Source organism: Amblyraja radiata, chromosome 11 (genome assembly GCF_010909765.2).
Source record: "Amblyraja radiata isolate CabotCenter1 chromosome 11, sAmbRad1.1.pri, whole genome shotgun sequence".
Taxonomy (NCBI): domain Eukaryota; kingdom Metazoa; phylum Chordata; class Chondrichthyes; order Rajiformes; family Rajidae; genus Amblyraja; species Amblyraja radiata.
Window position 1 is genome coordinate 15,365,665 of NC_045966.1, and position 19,089 is coordinate 15,384,753.

General features: G+C 41.5%; 1 protein-coding gene across 2 annotated transcripts in view; it reads left to right on the forward strand.

Annotated features, from left to right (window-relative positions):
* Nucleotides 1-219: 219 nt before the first annotated feature.
* Nucleotides 220-19,089, forward strand: part of myot (myotilin) — an 81,688-nt gene continuing 62,818 nt past the window's right edge. The window contains exons 1-4 of one of the 2 annotated variants that reach the window (XM_033029382.1): nucleotides 220-458; nucleotides 12,321-12,507; nucleotides 13,396-13,452; nucleotides 15,673-15,802. In XM_033029382.1, the coding sequence (XP_032885273.1) occupies nucleotides 13,445-13,452; nucleotides 15,673-15,802 (138 nt within the window). In that variant the 5' untranslated portion in view covers nucleotides 220-458; nucleotides 12,321-12,507; nucleotides 13,396-13,444. The remainder of the gene's footprint in view (nucleotides 459-12,320; nucleotides 12,508-13,395; nucleotides 13,453-15,672; nucleotides 15,803-19,089) is intronic. The other variant, XM_033029383.1, reaches the window with a different exon arrangement.

Sequence of the window (19,089 nt, forward strand, 5' to 3'; positions counted from 1 at the left end):
GACTAACAGTTTAATTTTGCGTTATCCTTCATTTGATTTTAAATGTGAGCTCGATAAAATAACAACCAAATGTGTCATTGGACAGATGGCCTCAAGACTCAGTTTTAATGCTTCTCTTATTTTAGTATTTCTTGACTAAGCGAGTAAGGAACAGCTGGTCTGTGGCCAAGAAACCTGAGATGAGCTTGAGATCACTTCCTACTTTTATTCCTCAGAAACATTCATGACAAGCACCGGCTGAAGGATCATTCTGTAGATTTCTGAAGTTAGTGCCATCTGATGGACTACAGCCTAGCCCTGCTCCCTGTCAACTTCTGGTTTGAACTTTAACAAATTTCAGCAATCCAAAGAGAAGGGGCAATACTTCACACCTTAATAAAGAAAGCTACCAATGTATAGAGATCCAAGATACAGGATTTGATGGTCGATTTCTACATGTCTTTGATCATTATATGCTGGTAAGAAGGAATGATTTGTATTACAGTTATAAACTTAGGTCTATGGAGGATATATATGAATAATATGGTCTGTCTGAAAATGAATTATTATATATTTTAACTTTGAAGGTAGTTATTGATATTAGCATGAAGAACGTAATAATAAATCTTAACAAAATCCATTCAAATTGCAAACTAAGCCAGAGACAAAAAAGTTAATAGTTAGAAAGTCTGGTAAAAAAACTGAAGGTTCATATTATAAAATTGCAAAATAAAGAGGTATTCTCTAAAAAATTAGAATTCTGCAAGAACAATAAAATGCATGTCTGGAGGTTTCTCTCTTCCCTCATTTTTAATAATTGTACCTTTAGTATACTCAAATACCTCAAAACATGTTGCAGCATCACTTAATGCACGCAATCTGACACAAGTTTACATAAAAGATGTTTGGAAAATGATGGTCAAAGAATTATAGACTGGTGGTGGGGCAGAGAGTTATGGGCCTGTCCCACTTAAGCGATTTTTTAGGCGACTACAGGCGACTAGGCTGTCGCCACATGGTCACCTGTATGGTCGTGAGTAGCCTCCTCAGTCGCCCAAAGAGTCATAGCGTCTTTCTGGTCACCGCTGGATTTTCAACATGTTGAAAAATTTTTGGAGACAGTCGGCGACAGTGGGTTTGACGCCAACGAGCGTAGCTTGACTTCTCCTGACGTTGGTTTTGATTGATTGATTGATTATACCTTTAATAATCCTTTACAGGAAATTACAGTGCCACGACAGCTTCAAGACAGACATAACACCACACATTTCCTCAAATGGCTTCCATACTTAACAAGTTAAAATACAAGTTAAAATACAAGTTAAAATACAATTAATTAAAAAAAGTGCAGTTATTGGAGTTGTCGCCGGGTTAACGTGGGTTGTCGCCAGGTTAACGTAGATTGTCGCCGGTGCTGACATCGGTTTTTTTTTGTTGGTAAAGTAATGATTCTATTTCAAATTTTATGTCGAAATGGGGTTCCAGTCGCTGTTTTTTTTGGCAACCTGCTACGACTATGACAGTTGCCGGCAGTCGCCTAAAAATAGCCTAAGTGGGACAGGCCCATTAGGGTGTAAATCCCAGAGTTTAGAAACTATGCCGCTGAAAGCAATCCGGGAAAAGGCTGACTTGGAGCAATGTACATTTTTTAAATGGTTGTGGAGCTGGTGCAGTTTATGGAGAGGGTGGGGCTACGCCAAGTGTGAATTTGGACACAAGGTATGCATGTTAAATTTGAAGCACGGCTGGACCAAGTTGATGGGTGAATAGAAGTAAAGGTAAAAGAAGGCAGCAGAGACAATAGACAATAGGTGCAGGAGTAGGCCATTTGGCCCTTCGAGCCAGCACCGCCATTCAATGTGATCATGGCTGATCATTCCCAATCAGTACCCCGTTCCTGCCTTCTCCCCATATCCCCTGACTCCGCTATTTTTAAGAGCCCTATCTAGCTCTCTCTTGAAAGCATCCAGAGAACCTGCCTCCACCGCCCTCTGAAGCAGAGAATTCCACAGATTCACCACTCTCTGTGAGAAAAAGTGTTTCCTCGTCTCCGTTCTAAATGGCTTACTCCTTATTCTTAAACTGTGGCCCCTAGTTCTGGACTCCCCCAACATCGGGAACATGTTTCCTGCCTCTAGCGTGTCCAAGCTCTTAACAATCTTATATGTTTCAATGAGATCCCCTATCATCCTTCTAAACTCCAGAGTGTACACTCTTGAGGATAAAGAGCATATGGGATTAGAATTTCCGCTCAGCATTCAATTGTTCTATAGCTAAAACAGCCACAAGCAGAGATGGTGAGAGAGAAGAAAATTGCAGAGCAGAGTTTAAGGCAGTGAATGAAGGCAATTACTTTGTTCTTTCCAGTAGGTAATTGGAGGAAAGCTCTCCCCATGTGATGCACAATGTTGATAAGCAACATGATAAACTAGAGGCAATGGAAGGACTGAGAAGGTACTAGTTGCTAGCTTACGTGAAGAATTTTACTCCAAAGTATGGAATCTCAAGAAGTTTACTTTTATCTGTATTTAATGAGATAAGGTGAGATCAATAAATATATATTATATAGTGAAACCACAAAATGAAGACTCTAAATAGACATAGATATGAACTTACTCAAAACACTGCTGAACAAGTAAGTTGGTGCATATTTCTTAGCTTACACTAAGTCCTGTTCACCCTTTAACTCTATGTTCATCAATGTACATTAGGTTTTGATTCTGAATGGTTATATTCTCTGGATACTTTCAAGAGAGAGCTAGATAGGGCTCTTAAAGATTGCGGAGTCAGGGATATGGGGAGAAGGTAGGAACGGGATACTGATTGGGGATAATCAGCCACGATCACATTGAATGGCGGTGCTGGCTCGAAGGGCCGAATTGCCTACTCCTGCACCTATTGTCTATTGTCTATTGTCTATTGTCTATTGTTCAGTTACAAGTAAATATTATTAGGTTACTACTTTATTTTAATCAAATGAGTGCTTTTATTTTATCAAATTAGACCACCTAATTAGTGATCAGAAATGAAAACTTGACATTTAATTGTAAGATTTTAAGCAAACAGTACTTCCTTTTTCAAGAAGGTTGTGAGAGGTCGTGTCTCACAAATCTAATTGAGTTTTTTGAAAATGTGACCAAAAAGGTTGATGAGGGCAGAGCTGTAGATGGAGTATATATCGACTTCAGTAAAGCATTCGACAAGGTTCCTCATGGTAGGCTGCTCTGGAAGGTTAGATTGCATGGGATCCAAGAAGAGATAACTGGATAGACAGGTACACAAAAATGCTGGAGAAACTCAGAGGGTGCAGCAGCATCTATGGAGTGAAGGAAATAGGCAACGTTTTGGGCCGAACCCTTCTTCAGACCTGGATAGACAATTGGCTTCACGGAAGGAAGCAGAGGCTGATGGTGGAAGGTTGCATCTCGGACTGGAGGCCTGTGACTAGTGGTGTGCCTCAGGGTTTGGTGCTGGGCCCGATATCGTTTGTCATCTGTATCAATGATTTGGATGAGAACATAGAGGGCAAGATTAGCAAGTTTGCTGATGATACAAAAGTGAGTGGTTTTACAGATAGTGCAGGTGGTTGTGAAAAATCGCAGCAGGATCTTGATCAATTGGCCAAGTGGGCTGAGGAATGATTGATGGAATTTAATGCAGAAAAATGTGAGGTGTTGCCTTTTGGGAAGGCTAACATGGGCAGGACCTACAGAGTGAATGGTAGAGCTCTGGGTAGTGTTGTAGAGCAGAGGGATCTAGGAGTGCAGGTGCATAGCTCCCTGAAGGAGGAGTCGCAGGTAGATCAGGTGGTCAAAAAGGCTTTTGGCACATTAGTCTTCATCAGCCAGAGTATTTAGTATAGAAGTTGGGAGGTCATGTTGCAGTTGTATAAGACGTTGATGAGGCCACATTTTGAGTATTGTATTCAGTTCTGCGCACTGTGATATAGGAAAGATGCTGTTAAGCTGGAAAGGGTTACAGAGAAGATTTACGAGGATGTTGCCAGGACTAGAGGGTCTGAGTTATAGGCAGAGGTTGAGTAGACTGGGACTCTATTCGTTGGAGCACAGGAGGATGAGGGGTGATCTTATCGAGGTGTATACGATCATGAGAGGAATAGATCAGGTAGATGCACAGAGTCTCTTGCCCAGAGTCTCTTGCCCAGAGTAGGTGAATTGAGGACCAGAGAACATAGGTTTAAGGTGAAGTGGAAAAGATTTAACAGGAATCTGAGTGGTACCTTTTTCACACAAAGGGTGGTGGATGTGTGGAACAAGCTGTCAGAGGGGGTAGTTGAGGCAGGGCCTATACCAGCATTCAAGAAGTCGTGAGATAGGTACATGGATAGGACAGGTTTAGAGGGATATGGATCAAATACTGGCAGGTGGGACTAGTGTAGCTGGGACATGTTGGCCGGTGTGGGCAAGTTGGCTGAAGTGCCTGTTTCCACGCTGTATTTACTCTATGACTCTAAGATCAAAGAGCTAAACAAGGTTTGTGTATGGTCACTATGTTGATGTTTTATTCATTTATTCGGTATTGGATGTCGAAGCCAAAGAGCTAGACAAGGGTAATGTCTAAATTTACATTTTTAATTATCTGGATAGGGATAGCTTTAGATAATGAAATATATTCTTCCAAGCGCAGAGGTAATTTCCAGAGGCTTTTAAAAAGGAATTTCAACTGGTTGATTTGAATATTCAAAAATAGATATGGATTCTAGGTTCGTAGATTTAGTATCAAAAAGGTATGCCGAGTGGATTCAGTAAGCAAACACTGTATGCTCTCAGACTTTAAAAAGCAATCTGATTAATTGGTGACTAATTGGGATGAGTAATTTAGATCATTCAGTTACCCTTTCCCCTGCCTCTCAGTCTAGTCTTGACCTATTCCTTTTCTCCAGAGATGCTGCCAGACCCGCTGAGTTACTCCAGCTTTTTGTGTCAGTCTTCAGATTAAAACTGAATCTGCAATTCCACCCTACACATTTGGTTACATATACGGTTACATATTATGAACAACTTTGAATTTTTAGAGCCTGCTTTATTTATTTATTTAAGGCAGTAGAAAGGAATTTATTAAAGCTAGAATTGCTCAAGTGTGGGATTTATTTCAAAACTTCTGAAATTAGCAGTGTGAGTGGTTGGAGAGAGGAGCTCATTTTAGAGTTGCAATTAACTAGCAATGTTACAAAATTTTGAGATTTAAAAAATCAAGTCTGCAATTTATCTCATCAGATAAAGCATAAAAATAACTTTAATTTGACACCTAATTCACTTTCATGTCTTCAGTATTAAAAACGTTATGGCCATTTTCATACTGGGAAATTAGCATCTTGTTCCCTATTGCTTTTCCATTGACTTAACACAAAAGCTGTGATCGAGGACAGTCAAAAGCACATAATTTTCTTAAACATTAAGAGAACTGAATTAAATGTTCAGTTATAATAGATTGAAGCATTCTGAAACAAATATAAAACATCTTACTTGGATGACCTGAAATTAAAGCATATAATTAGTTAATTACCTAATTGTAGCTAATTACAAAATTGACCGTTGTGACGGAAATAGTAATAAACACCCAGACTGCCTTGAAAATTCAAAAATGTGATATTCTCAAGATCAGAACTTTAATATTATTGTATTGTATACTGTAAGTCCGCAACAGCGAAGTAAATAAATTACAATTTCTAGCAATAGACCAAGTCTTTATGTAGAAGATCAGTTGCTATCTGGTAAATTAGCATATCATAATCAGTAGCATCATCATACTCCTCAGATTGTAACCAACAAGCAATTCTGTACACCTTGTTTTTCCTCAGCTTTTCAATTTTGGCATTGTAAACCACAAGTTTTTGCTCTTCAAACCACACATGACATGCCTTTCTGCCCACTACTTTCCCATTAACAATGTCCTGTAGATTCCATTTCTTAAGAAAAGGATAATTTTTTTTAAATAGCCTAAGTTTCCAAATAACAAACTAATCCCATTCACACAAGAATTCACAATACAACATGATTTTAAAATCTCACTGTCATGAATTTATATCCCAGACTGAAGAAGGTCTGAAGGTCTGAAGTAGGGTCTCGACCCGAAAAGTCACCCATTCCTTCTCTCCAGAGATGCTGCCTGTCCCGCTGAGTTACTCCAGCTTTTTGTGGCTATCTTCGGTTTAAACCAGCATCTGCAGTTCCTTCCCCCACACGAATCTGCACTGCATGCCCACAAGGCCAAAGGATCATGATCTGAGTGATAGATGGCTGCTGGTGGAAGGGGTGGTAAGCATAGTATGAGTGAGAAGGAGTGGTATGTAATCATTGGAGAGGTTGTTGAGAGCCATGTTTACCAAACTTATCTGCTGTGCAATTATTGATAGTTCCTCATCCTTTTATGTTATGCCATTTCATTGATGCTGTTTTGCACTCATCGTAGTTATTGTTGGATTTATCATGACATTTATATTGTATACTCTGAGTTACATGTGAAGGAGGAATTTCAATGCACCCTATGTAGGAAGGAACTGCAGAAACTGATTTACACTGAAGAACTCCAGTGGGAGTTCTGCAACATGCCTACTTTGAAGAAGTTCTCAACATGCCTACTTTGAAGAAGTGGCAGCGCTGTTAACAGCTGCGACTCGCCTGCAGTCCGTCTGTCTTTACTTTTTGTTGTTGTTTTTTTTCGTCTTGTTTTGGCTAAGTTTTAGTTTGTTGGGTTGTGTTATGGGGGGGGGGGTGAAACATGTTTTTTTGTCTCTTCCTTCGGGGGAATGCGACTTTTTCTTGTCGTATCCCCCTTCTCTGCCTCCGTCTGCGCTGAGGCCTAATGGCGGAGCTGGCGGTCTCCAACCTGCGACCGACCTCGAGGCTCCGGAGGCAGAGCTAGCCAGGACTTACCAACGCGAGGCTGGCCGTCTTCGGAGCCGAGGCAGCGGTGGCCCGACTCGCTGATGCGGCGTTCCAGCTTTCGGCAGCGGCCCGGAGCTGAGACTGCGGGACTCGGAGTTGATGCAGCGGCCCGGGGCTGGGGCTGCGGGACTCGGAGCTGATGCAGCGGGACTCGGAGCTGATGCAGCGAGACTCGGAGCTGATGCAGCGGGACTCAGAGCTGTTGCAGCGGGACTCGGAGCTGAGGCTGTGGCGGGCCGACTCGGAGCGGAGCGGAGACAGCGTTCCGGCTTTCGGCAGCGGTGACATCACCACGGAGGTCCGCTGGACTGGAGAGCAGCATCTTCGGCCTGGATCGATCGCCTCAGCGCAGAGGGAGAACAAGGAGGGAAGAGACAGAAACTAAGACTTTTGCCTCCATCACAGTGAGGATGTGCTTGGTGAACTCACTGTGGTGGATGTTAATTTGTGTTTATTGTATGTTTTGTTATTTATTGTTACTGTGTATGACTGCAGGCAACGTAATTTCGTTCAGACCGAAAGGTCTGAATGACAATAAAGGAATCAAATTCAAATTCAAATTCACTCTCTGATGGGAGTTCTGCAATTCCTCTCAGTCTGATGAAGGGCCTCGACCTGAAACGTCACCCATTCTTCTCTCGAGAGATGTTGCCTGACCTGCTGAGTTAGTTCAGCATTTTGTAAATAACTCCAATGCACCCTAATGTATATGACAATAAACTAATCTGAATTTGAATAGTCTATCTGGCAGTTCAAGTCTGCTCCTCTATTCATCAAGTTTTTTTTAACTCAATGCCACTTTTTGCACTGTCTCCATATCCCTTGACTTCCTTAATATCCAGAAATCTATCATTGTGTTTTGAATAAACTCAATGACTGAAGTTCCAATTCTGAAGTTGTTTATGTTTGTATACTGCAATTTAACAAAGACTCAACAATCTGCCTTTTACAGAAATGTACAGGATGCCTGCTTCAGAAATCTAGATCGCAAAGTAATCTGTTTTTTAGTTGTGGCTTCAATCACACTAGAGACTGCAGTCAGTTGTTGGTGGATATTCTCTCTGGTTCACATCCAAGAGAAGGACACACAAGATCTCCACAGCTGTTACAAATATCAGTTGCGTTCCTTGGCGAACCCAGAGACTAATTGCAGCCATATCCTGAGGTACATTTAAAAATATAAAAATTAATTTCTTATTTTTTTAAATGTACCTCAGGATATTTTGTTCTAAAATTCTTCAGTACACATTCTCTCTGCAATACAATTTATCTTGATTTAAAGAAACACTTCAGTATGGAATGTTCTGGCCAGAGTTGTCATCAACATTAACTTTATTGCAAACAATCTCAAGGTTGCTCTCAATTTAATATGATGAAAGGGTATGAGGGCTTCCATGGCAGGATTACATTTCGGCAAATTAAACCTTTCCAAATACACAGCATTATCAAGCTACAAATTGCTTTTGAGCACAAAGTGAGATATTAGGATCATCTAATAGGAGTGGGTTAAAAGAAGGAAAGGGGGGGGGGGGGGGGCTGAGTAGTTGAGTGAAGGATAGATATTGGGCAAGAGACAAGATATTATTTGCCATAATCCATTCAGCAACCATTGACCCAAGCCTGACAATTGTCTGAAACTGAACCAGACTGTTTGGAAACTTGTGTGATATTTGACTCCAAGATATACTTCAGATTACATATCCGTTCCATCACTAAGATTATCTGTTCCCACCTTTGTAATATAATTGAAACTCATCCTTGCTTTAGTTTATCTGCTACTGAAGGTCACATTTATGCCATGAGTAAGAGATAAATATAATCTGGAACCAAAGATTATTCCCAATCTTTTTCAAAATGTTTCTGTGGGACCTTTACCTTCAGAAAGGAGGCTTAATGTCATGTGATTGCTGGTACCTCTAGCAGTGCAGCACTCTGATGGCACTGCACTGGATAGCAGAAATTCACCGTTTTCGGTCTTCAAGGATCCAACTTTGGTCTTAACTAATTTTTTCCTCTTCCCCTACCTAAAGAAGCTTTTACTATCCTGCTTTATATTCTTGGCTAGCTTACCTTCGTACCACATCTTTTCTCCCCGTATTGTCTTTTTGGTTATCTTCTGTTGTTCTTTAAACATTACCCAATCCTCGTGCTTCCTGCTCATCTTTGCTACGTTGTACTTCTTCGCTTTAATTTGGTCGTCCATTTCTCCCCTTGGACTCTTTCTTCCTCCTAGGAATGAACTGATCCTGCACCTTCTGTATTATTCCTAGAAACACCTGCCATTTTTGTTCCACTGTCATCCCTGCTAGTCTATCTTTCCAGTCAACTTTGGCCAGCTCCTCCCACATGGCCCCATAGCCCCCTTTATTCAACTGCAACACTGACACCTCCGATCTACTCCTCTCCCTCTCCAATTGTAGATTAAACCTGACCATGTTATGGTCACTGCCTCCTAATGGCTCATTAACCTCGAGGTCCTTTATCAAATCCGGTTCATTACATAACACTAAACCCAGAATTGCCTTCTCCCTGGTAGGCTCCAATACAAGCTGTTCAAAGAACCCATCACAAAGGCACTCTACAAAGTCCCTTTCTTGGAGTCCAGTACCAACCTGATTTTCCCAGTCTACCTGCATGTTGAAACCTCCCATAACAACCACAGCATTACTTTTACTACATTCCAATTTTAACTCCTGATTCAACATGTGCCCTATGTCCAGGCTACTGTTTGAGGGCCTGTAGATTAGGCCCATTAGGGTATTTTTACCCTTACAATTACAAGATCATCAGAACTTGACTGCTGCCATTGACTGCCAGAGGTATCTCCGTTGTAATCTAAGTCAATACCTCCTTTCTAAGTCTAAGACCTCCTTTCCCTGTAGTTTTCTATTTTTCATCTCTTCCACCTGGGCAAAGTCTGAAAACCATGGGTCCACTCATCCATATTACGTGATTGTAATGCCGTTTCCACATCCGTGTTTCGCAATGACTGCTACCAACTGCTCTTCCCTTAAGAGATACAGAATTACTTTAAGGAACGCTCGGCCTTTATAAAGGGTACTTTGCTGAGGCATGCAAGCAGTTGGCTTATTGGTTGTTTTGTTTTTTTAGTTTAGTTTCGAGATACAGTGTGGAAACAGGCCCACCGAGTCCACGCCGACCAGCGATCCCTACACACAACACTATCCTACACATACTAGGGACAATTTACAATTATACCAAGCCAAATTAATCTACAAACCTGTACATCTTTGGAGTGTGGGAGGAAACTGTAGCACCCGGAGAAAACCCACACAGGTCATGGGGAGAACGTATAAACTCCGTACAGACAGCGCCCATAGTCAAGATCGAACCCGGGTCTCTGGCACTGTAGAGTAGGTAGCTCCTGATTGCACATAGCAGTCATGCAAATAAATCACTAGCCTGAAGTTGGCCTGTTTGTTATATCAGAAGTAATCGCTCATGTGCCAGACGATGTAGCTCGCTGTTGGCTTCTGTCATCGTCCAACATGTTGACAGAATTGTCGCCCGACGCGTCACAGAGTGCATCGCGTCGTCGCTTCCAATAATCGCCACGAGGAGGCTTCTGTCATGAATGAGCATCATGGAATCACTCATGTTTCCCCATCGCATTCATTGTTGTGGGAACACAAGATTAGCTCAATCGTTCCATATGGTTTAACATAAGAATGTCGAAGTATGTTGGATATTTGCACAGCTGATTGTCTACCAGAGAAACCAAAAAAGAAACAAGTTGGCAATAATTGTACTCATGATTTGACATATAAAGAGTGAACATGACTAAAGGGCAGATTTTAGATTGAGATGACACTCCGAACAATTCTTGTGGGGAACAATGGTATTTATGATAACTGTAAATGCACAACCTTAAGAAACATGGTCACTTGCCCAATCACTGTTAATTACTGTACATTTGTCTAATGGTTATTAACCTGAACCATGTCTAAGGGAGAGTATTCTCTAACACCTACTGATGTTGGGGACATCATGCAGTGATAAATAATGAATCTCAGTTAGTCAAGTACTGAGTCTCCGTTCAAAACAAACTATGGAATTCGGGAAACAGGGGATTGAATTACAGAAACACCAGTAACATTAACCCCAAATCCAAGAATGGGAAGCATCTAACCGTCTGTGAGTGAATGATCAATTACTCATGATGATCAACTGTTCATTTGCTATAGCTGAAGTATGAGTAGATGATAAACAAGCTAAAAGAAGCCTATTGGATATTATTTGACAGATGCACAATTTTACATATTACAGCATGGTAATGATATGCAGTCCTCTGACTGATCCCACTTTAGCAAAGTGAACAGGGAACTCCAAGGTCCATGAAACATTAGAACTGGTCTGCTTTGGCTCTGGCTCAACCGTGAACCTTAGAGAAGATTAAGCAGTTCAATAAACCAATATGTAATTAATATAGAAGATTGAGGGGGGATCTTATAGAAACTTACAAAATTCTTAAGGGGTTGGACAGGCTAGATGCAGGAAGATTGTTCCCGATGTTGGGGAAGTCCAGAACAAGGGGTCACAGTTTAAGGATAAGGGGGAAATCTTTTAGGACCGAGATGAGGAAAACTTTTTTCACACAGAGAGTGGTGAATCATGGAATTCTCTCCCGCAGAAGGTAGTTGACGCCAGTTCATTGGCTATATTTAAGAGGGAGTTAGATGTGGCCCTTGTGGCTAAAGGGATCAGGGGGTATGGAGAGAAGGCAGGTACAGGATACTGAGTTGGATGATCAGCCATGATCATATTGAATGGCGGTGCAGGCTCGAAGGGCCGAATGGCCTACTCCTGCACCTATTTGCTATGTTTCTATGTTTCTAAAACGCAAAAACCCCATATGCTGGAAGTTTTTCATTCCACGATTAAATATTTTACGGCGACATAGTAACTAGAGAGCAATTGGTAAGAAAAGCCAAGATCGCACTGGACCTTAGAATTTTACCATAACACCATGAACTTTCTTCTCTTAAAGTGAATGAATATTTTTATTTGGACTGCTATTTTTTTCATGATTAACATCTCTTAAAATCTCAATGCTTTCAACTGGCATTAGGTTACAGAGATTGTGCTCCCGGGTACACTGGGTCAAATGCTGCCCTTTTCACAGGGGTTAGTATTACATTTATCAAAGGTTGCAACTTGTGTATGATATACGTGATGCAGATAGAATACGCTACATTTCTGGGTTTTGCAATGTAATGGATTGCAAGTTAAAACAGGGTTTAAAGTACGGTACTACGGAGAAAAAGCAAACTATCTGTTGCATGTAAAGGCTTTTTTAACAAGCAAATCGTTAAAGCTATGTGTCTAATGATTTCAGTCTTGCACTTTAATGGCTATATTTCAAAATTATTAATTAGATCGCTTGTTAACAAAAAGACACTCTCTTAAATATAGAACTGAAATTCAAATCCCAGCAAGTGACAAGTGAGTTCTCCTGCTGCAGAGAGAGGAGTGGTTGGAGACTGAAATCCTTGACAACCACGACACGCAAAGGAGAGGATCAGCGAAAGAGAGAAGCTCTCCGTCTTGCAGTGACTTCCTGCGGTGCACAAGTCAGTGCTAATTGTGGGAGCTCCAACTGGTACGGTTTGCCGTTTTAAATGTGAGCTAATGTTAGATTTGCAATTGTGAAAGGTTAGAACAGAAATCAAAATAATTTAGTAAAATATCATGCAAGTGTATGAACTGTTTTAAAAGTATGTAATATTTGAGCAAGCATCTAGGGTCCGCAATCCACGACACAATGGACCAGAAGGAAAATACATTTTGATTTTGTCCTTCCCAGTCCCTTGCTGCTGAACTCCAATTTCAGCAGATTAACAAAGGGTGGAGTGGGGGGGGGGGGCATGCCTGATTTAATAGCGTTAGTGGGGAAATGGTTGCGTTGGAATTAAATCTACCATTTACAGGCAGATTTATATATACTCACTCTACAGAGAAACATAGAAAAATAGGTGCAGGAGTAGGCCATTCAGCTCTCAGTCAGCACCACCATTCAATATGATCATGGCTGATCATCTAAAATCAGTACCCCGTTCCTGCTTTTTCCCCATATCCCGCGATTCCTTTAGCCCCAAGAGCTAAATCTAACTCTCCCTTGAAAACATATGTTGCACATTCTGCATAATACGTGGCGTTTTCTGCTTTTATTTCAGATTTCTAGCTTTTTGTTTTTGCTTTTGCACCCACATATTTGTTTCTATATTTATTTAGAAAATGAGAGACCCTTCAGAAGGCTGAAAGTAGTGGAGTAAATAAACATGTCGTGTCTTGGCAACAAAAACTCAATTTCACTATATATACTAACTGCACATTTTTCAAGTCCAAATGTTCTATTAGAACAGGTTTTAAATATCTTGTATATGTTGGAATCGGTGTGACGACCCATATTTCAGCAAAATAAAATATCAAATTATTTTGTAAAGTTCTAAGCTAATGTAATTCAATTCTATTGTTGTGATTGATACAGATTTGACAGAGTGAACATCATTTCAAATCCATGTACTATAGAAACCATCATGCCCCAGTAAGTATGGAATAACAAGTTATTGTTTAATAACATTTTTAAATTTCTTTTTCAAACTTAGGATCTAAAACCAATGATGAAATTCCTCTTTGTCTAATAGCCTAAACTTCTTGACCTCTAGTCATGGTACGATTTAAGGCTCTGTTCTAGTTTTACAATTTTCTGCTCTGCCACAAAGAGCGAAAAGGTTATTGAGTTTATTTATTCCCCCACCTCCGTACCCCAAATGGAGGGATAAATCTTATGACTCTTCACTGAACTGCCTGTTTTGTTGGAATATTAGTTTTGTGTCTTAGCAACCAAATCCGACCACTCTGGAGAAGATGTGATCTAACCACAGTGCAGTATGGTTAAAAATAGTTCTCTCTGACTTGCACATCACATTTCTGGCTACAAAGCTCAGCACTCCGTTTGTTTTGTTAATTTCTTCTCCATAGTAACTGGCTATTTCAGGTAACTCATTTACTATGAATCTCAGACCTTTTTTTTTTTCAAAACCACCCTTTTAAGTTTCATACACTTTTCCTCCAAACTTCATGCGTCATCATTAAATCTCATCTGCCAGCACTGACATATTAGGGTTGCCATATCCAACTCCCACTAATCATTTAGTGCATACGTTGAATTTGACTGGTTTGCATTTGGCTTCCAAGTTGTTAATCTAAATAAGTAACAATTAAGTAACAATTGAGGGGAGACTTGGAAACCACCGATTTGCCCATACCAAGAAACCACAAACAGAACGTGACAATAACTAGATAGCTTTTAGATGATAAATGGGCGGCACAGTGGTGCAGTGGTAGAAACATAGAAACATAGAAATTAGGTGCAGGAGTAGGCCATTCGGCCCTTCGAGCCTGCACCGCCATTCAATATGATCATGGCTGATCATCCAACTCAGTATCCTGTACCTGCCTTCTCTCCATACCCCCTGATCCCTTTAGCCACAAGGGTCACATCTAACTCCCTCTTAAATATAGCCAATGAACTGTCCTCAACTACCTTCTGTGGCAGAGTTGTTGCTTTACATTCTCCCCCTGACTGTGTGGCTTTTTTCATGGTGCTCCGGTAACTCCCACACTCCCAAGACGTGCAGGTTTGTTGGTTAGTTGGCTTCAGTAAAATTGTAAATTGCCCCTAGTGTGTAGGTTAGAGCTAGTGTATGGGGATCATTGGTGGGCATGGACTCGGTGGGTCGAATGGCCTGTTTCCGCGCTGTGTCTCTGAACCAAACTATACTAAGTATCCGAAGATAGACACAAAAGGCTGGAGTAACTCGGCGGGATAGGCAGCATCTCTGGAGAGAAGGAATGGGTGATGTTTCATGTGGGAGAACCTTCTTCAGCCAAAGGGAGCTTCTCTGTTATTTGAAAGATTTTTGTACATAGAATAGAATAGAATAGTTTCTTTATTGTCATTGTAACATGAACCATGTACAACGAAATTGTAAAATGTCAGCCAGTCAGTGCACCATTCAAACATTTCTAAAAGCTAACGATACATACAAAGTAAAATATTTAAAAAGATAAACAACTAAAATAAATATCATAAAAATAGCACGCATAAACACCCAGCCCTACATCCTTCTGTCGATTTCATGTATGTATGTATCGCCCCTGCGTTCCTTGGTGGCTACATTTAGTGCCTTTATAGCAGTGGGGTAAAAACTGTTTTTAAGTCTGTTTGTCCTTGTCCTTGTAGATCTGTACCGTCTGCCTGACGGTAACAGTTCAAACAGGGAGTGTCCGGGGTGGGAAATGTCCTTTATAATACTCTGGGATTTTTTGATGCAGCGGGAACTGTGTAAGTCCTCCAAGGTAAGGAGAGGGCATCCGACAATCCTCTGGGCGTTGTCAATGGCCCTCTGGAGCGCTTTCCTCTGAGCCGCTGTGCAGCTGGTGTACCATACGCATACACAGTATGTTAGGAGGCTCTCAATGGAGCACCGATAAAAGGACAGCAGCAGTCTCTGAGTGATGTTGTATCCAGAACACAGAGAACAATTTTCATTTGATGTTGTATCTAAAGTCATAGTACCCCAAAAATGTAGCATTCCCTCAAAACGTCGTTAAACCTAGATTTTGAACTTGAGAATGAGGCTTGAACCACAAGTGTCTTACCTAGAGGCAAGATTGTTATCCGTTGATTCAGCTGGTGAAAACATAGTACATCTTAAATATTGACCTCCATAAAACGTCCTTAATTTCCTCTTCTCATCAGGGTACAGAGGAAAGCAGCAACTGTGTCAGTAACATTAGCCTCTTCTTCCGGAATTGAAGGTTCTGCATGTCCTACAAAGCTTCAGATGTACACCAAACGTGTTCAGACATCATCTGTCAATGCCCAGCAGGTAGTGAACAGAAATGTATCCGTTAAAAAAGAAAGTAACTGTAGAAAGGCTTCTAGAAGTCTGTTTCTCTTCTAGAATGATAATGATTCAAGCAAGGAGTGACATTTGTAAAACAAATGTAGACAATAGACAATAGACAATAGGTGCAGGAGCAGGCCATTCGGCCCTTCGAGCCAGCACCACCATTCACTGTGATCATGGCTAATCATCCACAATCAGTACCCCGTTCCTGCCTTCTCCCCATATCCCTTGACTCCGCTATCTTTAAGAACTCTATCTAACTCTCTCTTGAAAGCATCCATAGAATTAGCCTCCACTGCCTTCTGAGGCAGAGAATTCCACAGATTCACAACTCTCTGGGTGAAAAGGTTTTTGCTCATCACCGTTCTAAATGGCCTATTCCTTATTCTTAAACTGTGGCCCCTGGTTCTGGACTCCCCCAACATCGGGAACATGTTTCCTGCTTCCAGCGTATCCAATCCCTTAATAATCTTATATGTTTCAATAAGATATCCTCTCATCCTTCTAAATTCTAGTGCATACAAGCCCAGTCGCTCCATTCTTTCTACATATGACTGTCCCGCCAGCCCGGGAATTAACCTACGCTGCACTCCCTCAATAGCCCTCTCATCCTTCTAAATTTCAATGCATACAAGCCCAGACGCTCCATTCTTTCTACATATGACTGTCCCGCCAGCCTGGGCATTAACCTACGCTGCACTCCCTCAATAGCAAGAATGTCCTTCCTCAAATTTGGAGATCAAGACGGCACACAATACTCCAGGTGTGGTCTCACTAGGGCCCTGTACAACTGTAGAAGGACCTCTTTTCTCCTACATTCAACACCTCTTGTTATGAAGGCCAGCTATGAACCTGCTTGTTATGAATCTGCTAAACCACAAGAATTGACCAGTTGCCAATGGCTGTCCAAAGGGACAAATGGATAACTAGCAACTGGCAAGAATTAATTTTAATTGAATAATTCAAAGTAAAATTCTCAAGTAAACTATTCTAGACAGATCAATGAAGTATACGTTATTAAAACTACCGTAAAGCCCAAATCTTCAGAAGCATGTTCACCATTGTTTTTCCAGTTCAGTTTTCTGGTCAGTTTAGTTTAATGTCACATGTCAGTTGAACAAAGGGGACTATGAAGGCATGAGAGGGGAGCTGGCCAAGGTAGACTGGAAAGGGATCCTAGCAGGAATGACGGTGGAACAGCAATGACAGGAATTTCTGGGCATAATCCGGAAGACGCAGGATCATTTCATTCCAAAAAGGAAGAAAGATTCTAAGGGGAGTAGGAGGCAATCGTGGCTGACAAGAGAAGTTAGGGATAGAATAAAACTAAAAGAAAAGATGTATAACACAGCTAAGAGTAGCCGGAAGCCAGAGGATTGGGAAACTTTCATAGGACAACAGAAGGAAACAAAACGGGCAATGCGGGCTGAAAAGATGAAGTACGAAGGGAAGCTGGCCAGGAATATAAAGAAGGACAGTAAAAGCTTCTTTAGATATGTTAAGGGAAAAAGAGTAGCAAAGTCAAATGTGGGTCCCTTGAAGGCAGACACGGGTGAAATTATTATGGGCAACAAGGAAATGACAGAAGACTTGATAGGTACTTTGGATCTGTCTTCACTAAGGAAGACACAAACAATCTCCCAGATGTACTGGAGGACAGAGGATCTAAGGGGGTAGAGGAACTGAAAGAAATGTTCATTAGGCGAGGAATAGTATTGGGTAGGCTAATGGGTCTGAAGGATGATAAATCCCCTGGGCCTGATGGTCTGCATCCCAGGGTCCTCAGGGAGGTGGCTCTAGAAATAGTGGACGCATTGGTGATCATTTTCCAATGTTCAATAGATTAGGATCAGTTCCTGTGGTTTGGAGGATAGCTAATGTTATCCCACTTTTCAAGAAAGGAGCGTGAGAGAAAACGGGGAATTACAGACCAGTTGGCCTGACTTCGGTGGTGGGAAAGATGCTGGAGTCAATTATTAAAGAAGTAATAATGGGGCATTTGGATAGCAGTTAAAGGATTAGTCCAAGTCAACATGGATTTATGAAAGGGAAATCATGCTTGACTAATCTTCTGGAATTTTTTGAGGATGTGACAAGTAAAATGGATGAAGGGGTGTCAGTGGATGTAGTGTATCTAGACTTTCAGAAAGCCTTTGATAAGGTCCCGCACTGGAGACTGGTGACTAAAATTAGAGCACATGGTATTGGGGGTAGGGTGTTGACATGGATAGAAAATTGGTTGGCAGACCGGAAGCAAAGAGTAGGAGTGAACGGGTCCTTTTCAGAATGGCAGGCAGTGGCGAGTGGAGTGCCGCAAGGCTCGATGTTGGGGCCGCAACTGTTTACCATATATATTAATGATTTGAAAGAGGGAATTAGGAGCAACACTAGCAAGTTTGCAGATGACACAAAGCTGGGTGGCAATGTGAGCTAGGAAGAGGATGTTAGGAGGTTGCAGAGTGACCTGCACATGTTGAGTGAGTGGGCAGATGCGCGGCAGATGCAGTATAATATAGATAAATGTGAGGTTATCCACTTTGGCGGCAAAAACAAGGGGGCAGATTATTATCTCAATGGGGTTAGGTTAGGTAAGGGGGAGGTACAGCGAGACCTGGGCGTCCTTGTACACCGGTCACTGAAAGTTGGCTTATGGGTACAGCAGGCAGTGAAGAAAGCTAATGGAATAACAAGAGGATTTCAGTATAGGAGTAAAGAAGTTCTTCTACAGTTGTATAGGGCTCTGGTGAGACCACATCTGGAGTATTGTGTACAGTTTTGGTCTCCTAATCTGAGGAAGGACATCCCTATGATTGAGGCAGTGCAGCGTAGGTTCATGAAATTGATACCTGGGATGGCGGGACTGTCATATGAGGAAAGATTGAAAAGACTAAGCTAGTATTCACTGGAGTTTAGAAGGATGAGGGGGAGATCTTATAGAAACATATAAAATTATTAAAGGACTGGACAAGCTAGATGCAGGAAAAATGTTCCCAATGTTGGGCGAGTCCTGAACCAGGGGCCACAATCTTCGAATAAAGGGGATGTCATTTAAGACTGAGGTGAGAAAAAACTTTTTCACCCAGAGAGTTGTGAATTTATGGAATTCCCTGCCACAGAGGGCAGTGGAGGTCAAGTCACTGGATGGATTTCAGAGAGAGTTATATAGAGCTCTAGGGGCTAGTGGAGTCAAGGGATATGGGGAGAAGGCAGGCACGGGTTATTGATAGGGGACGATCAGCCATGATCACAATGAATGGCGGTGCTGG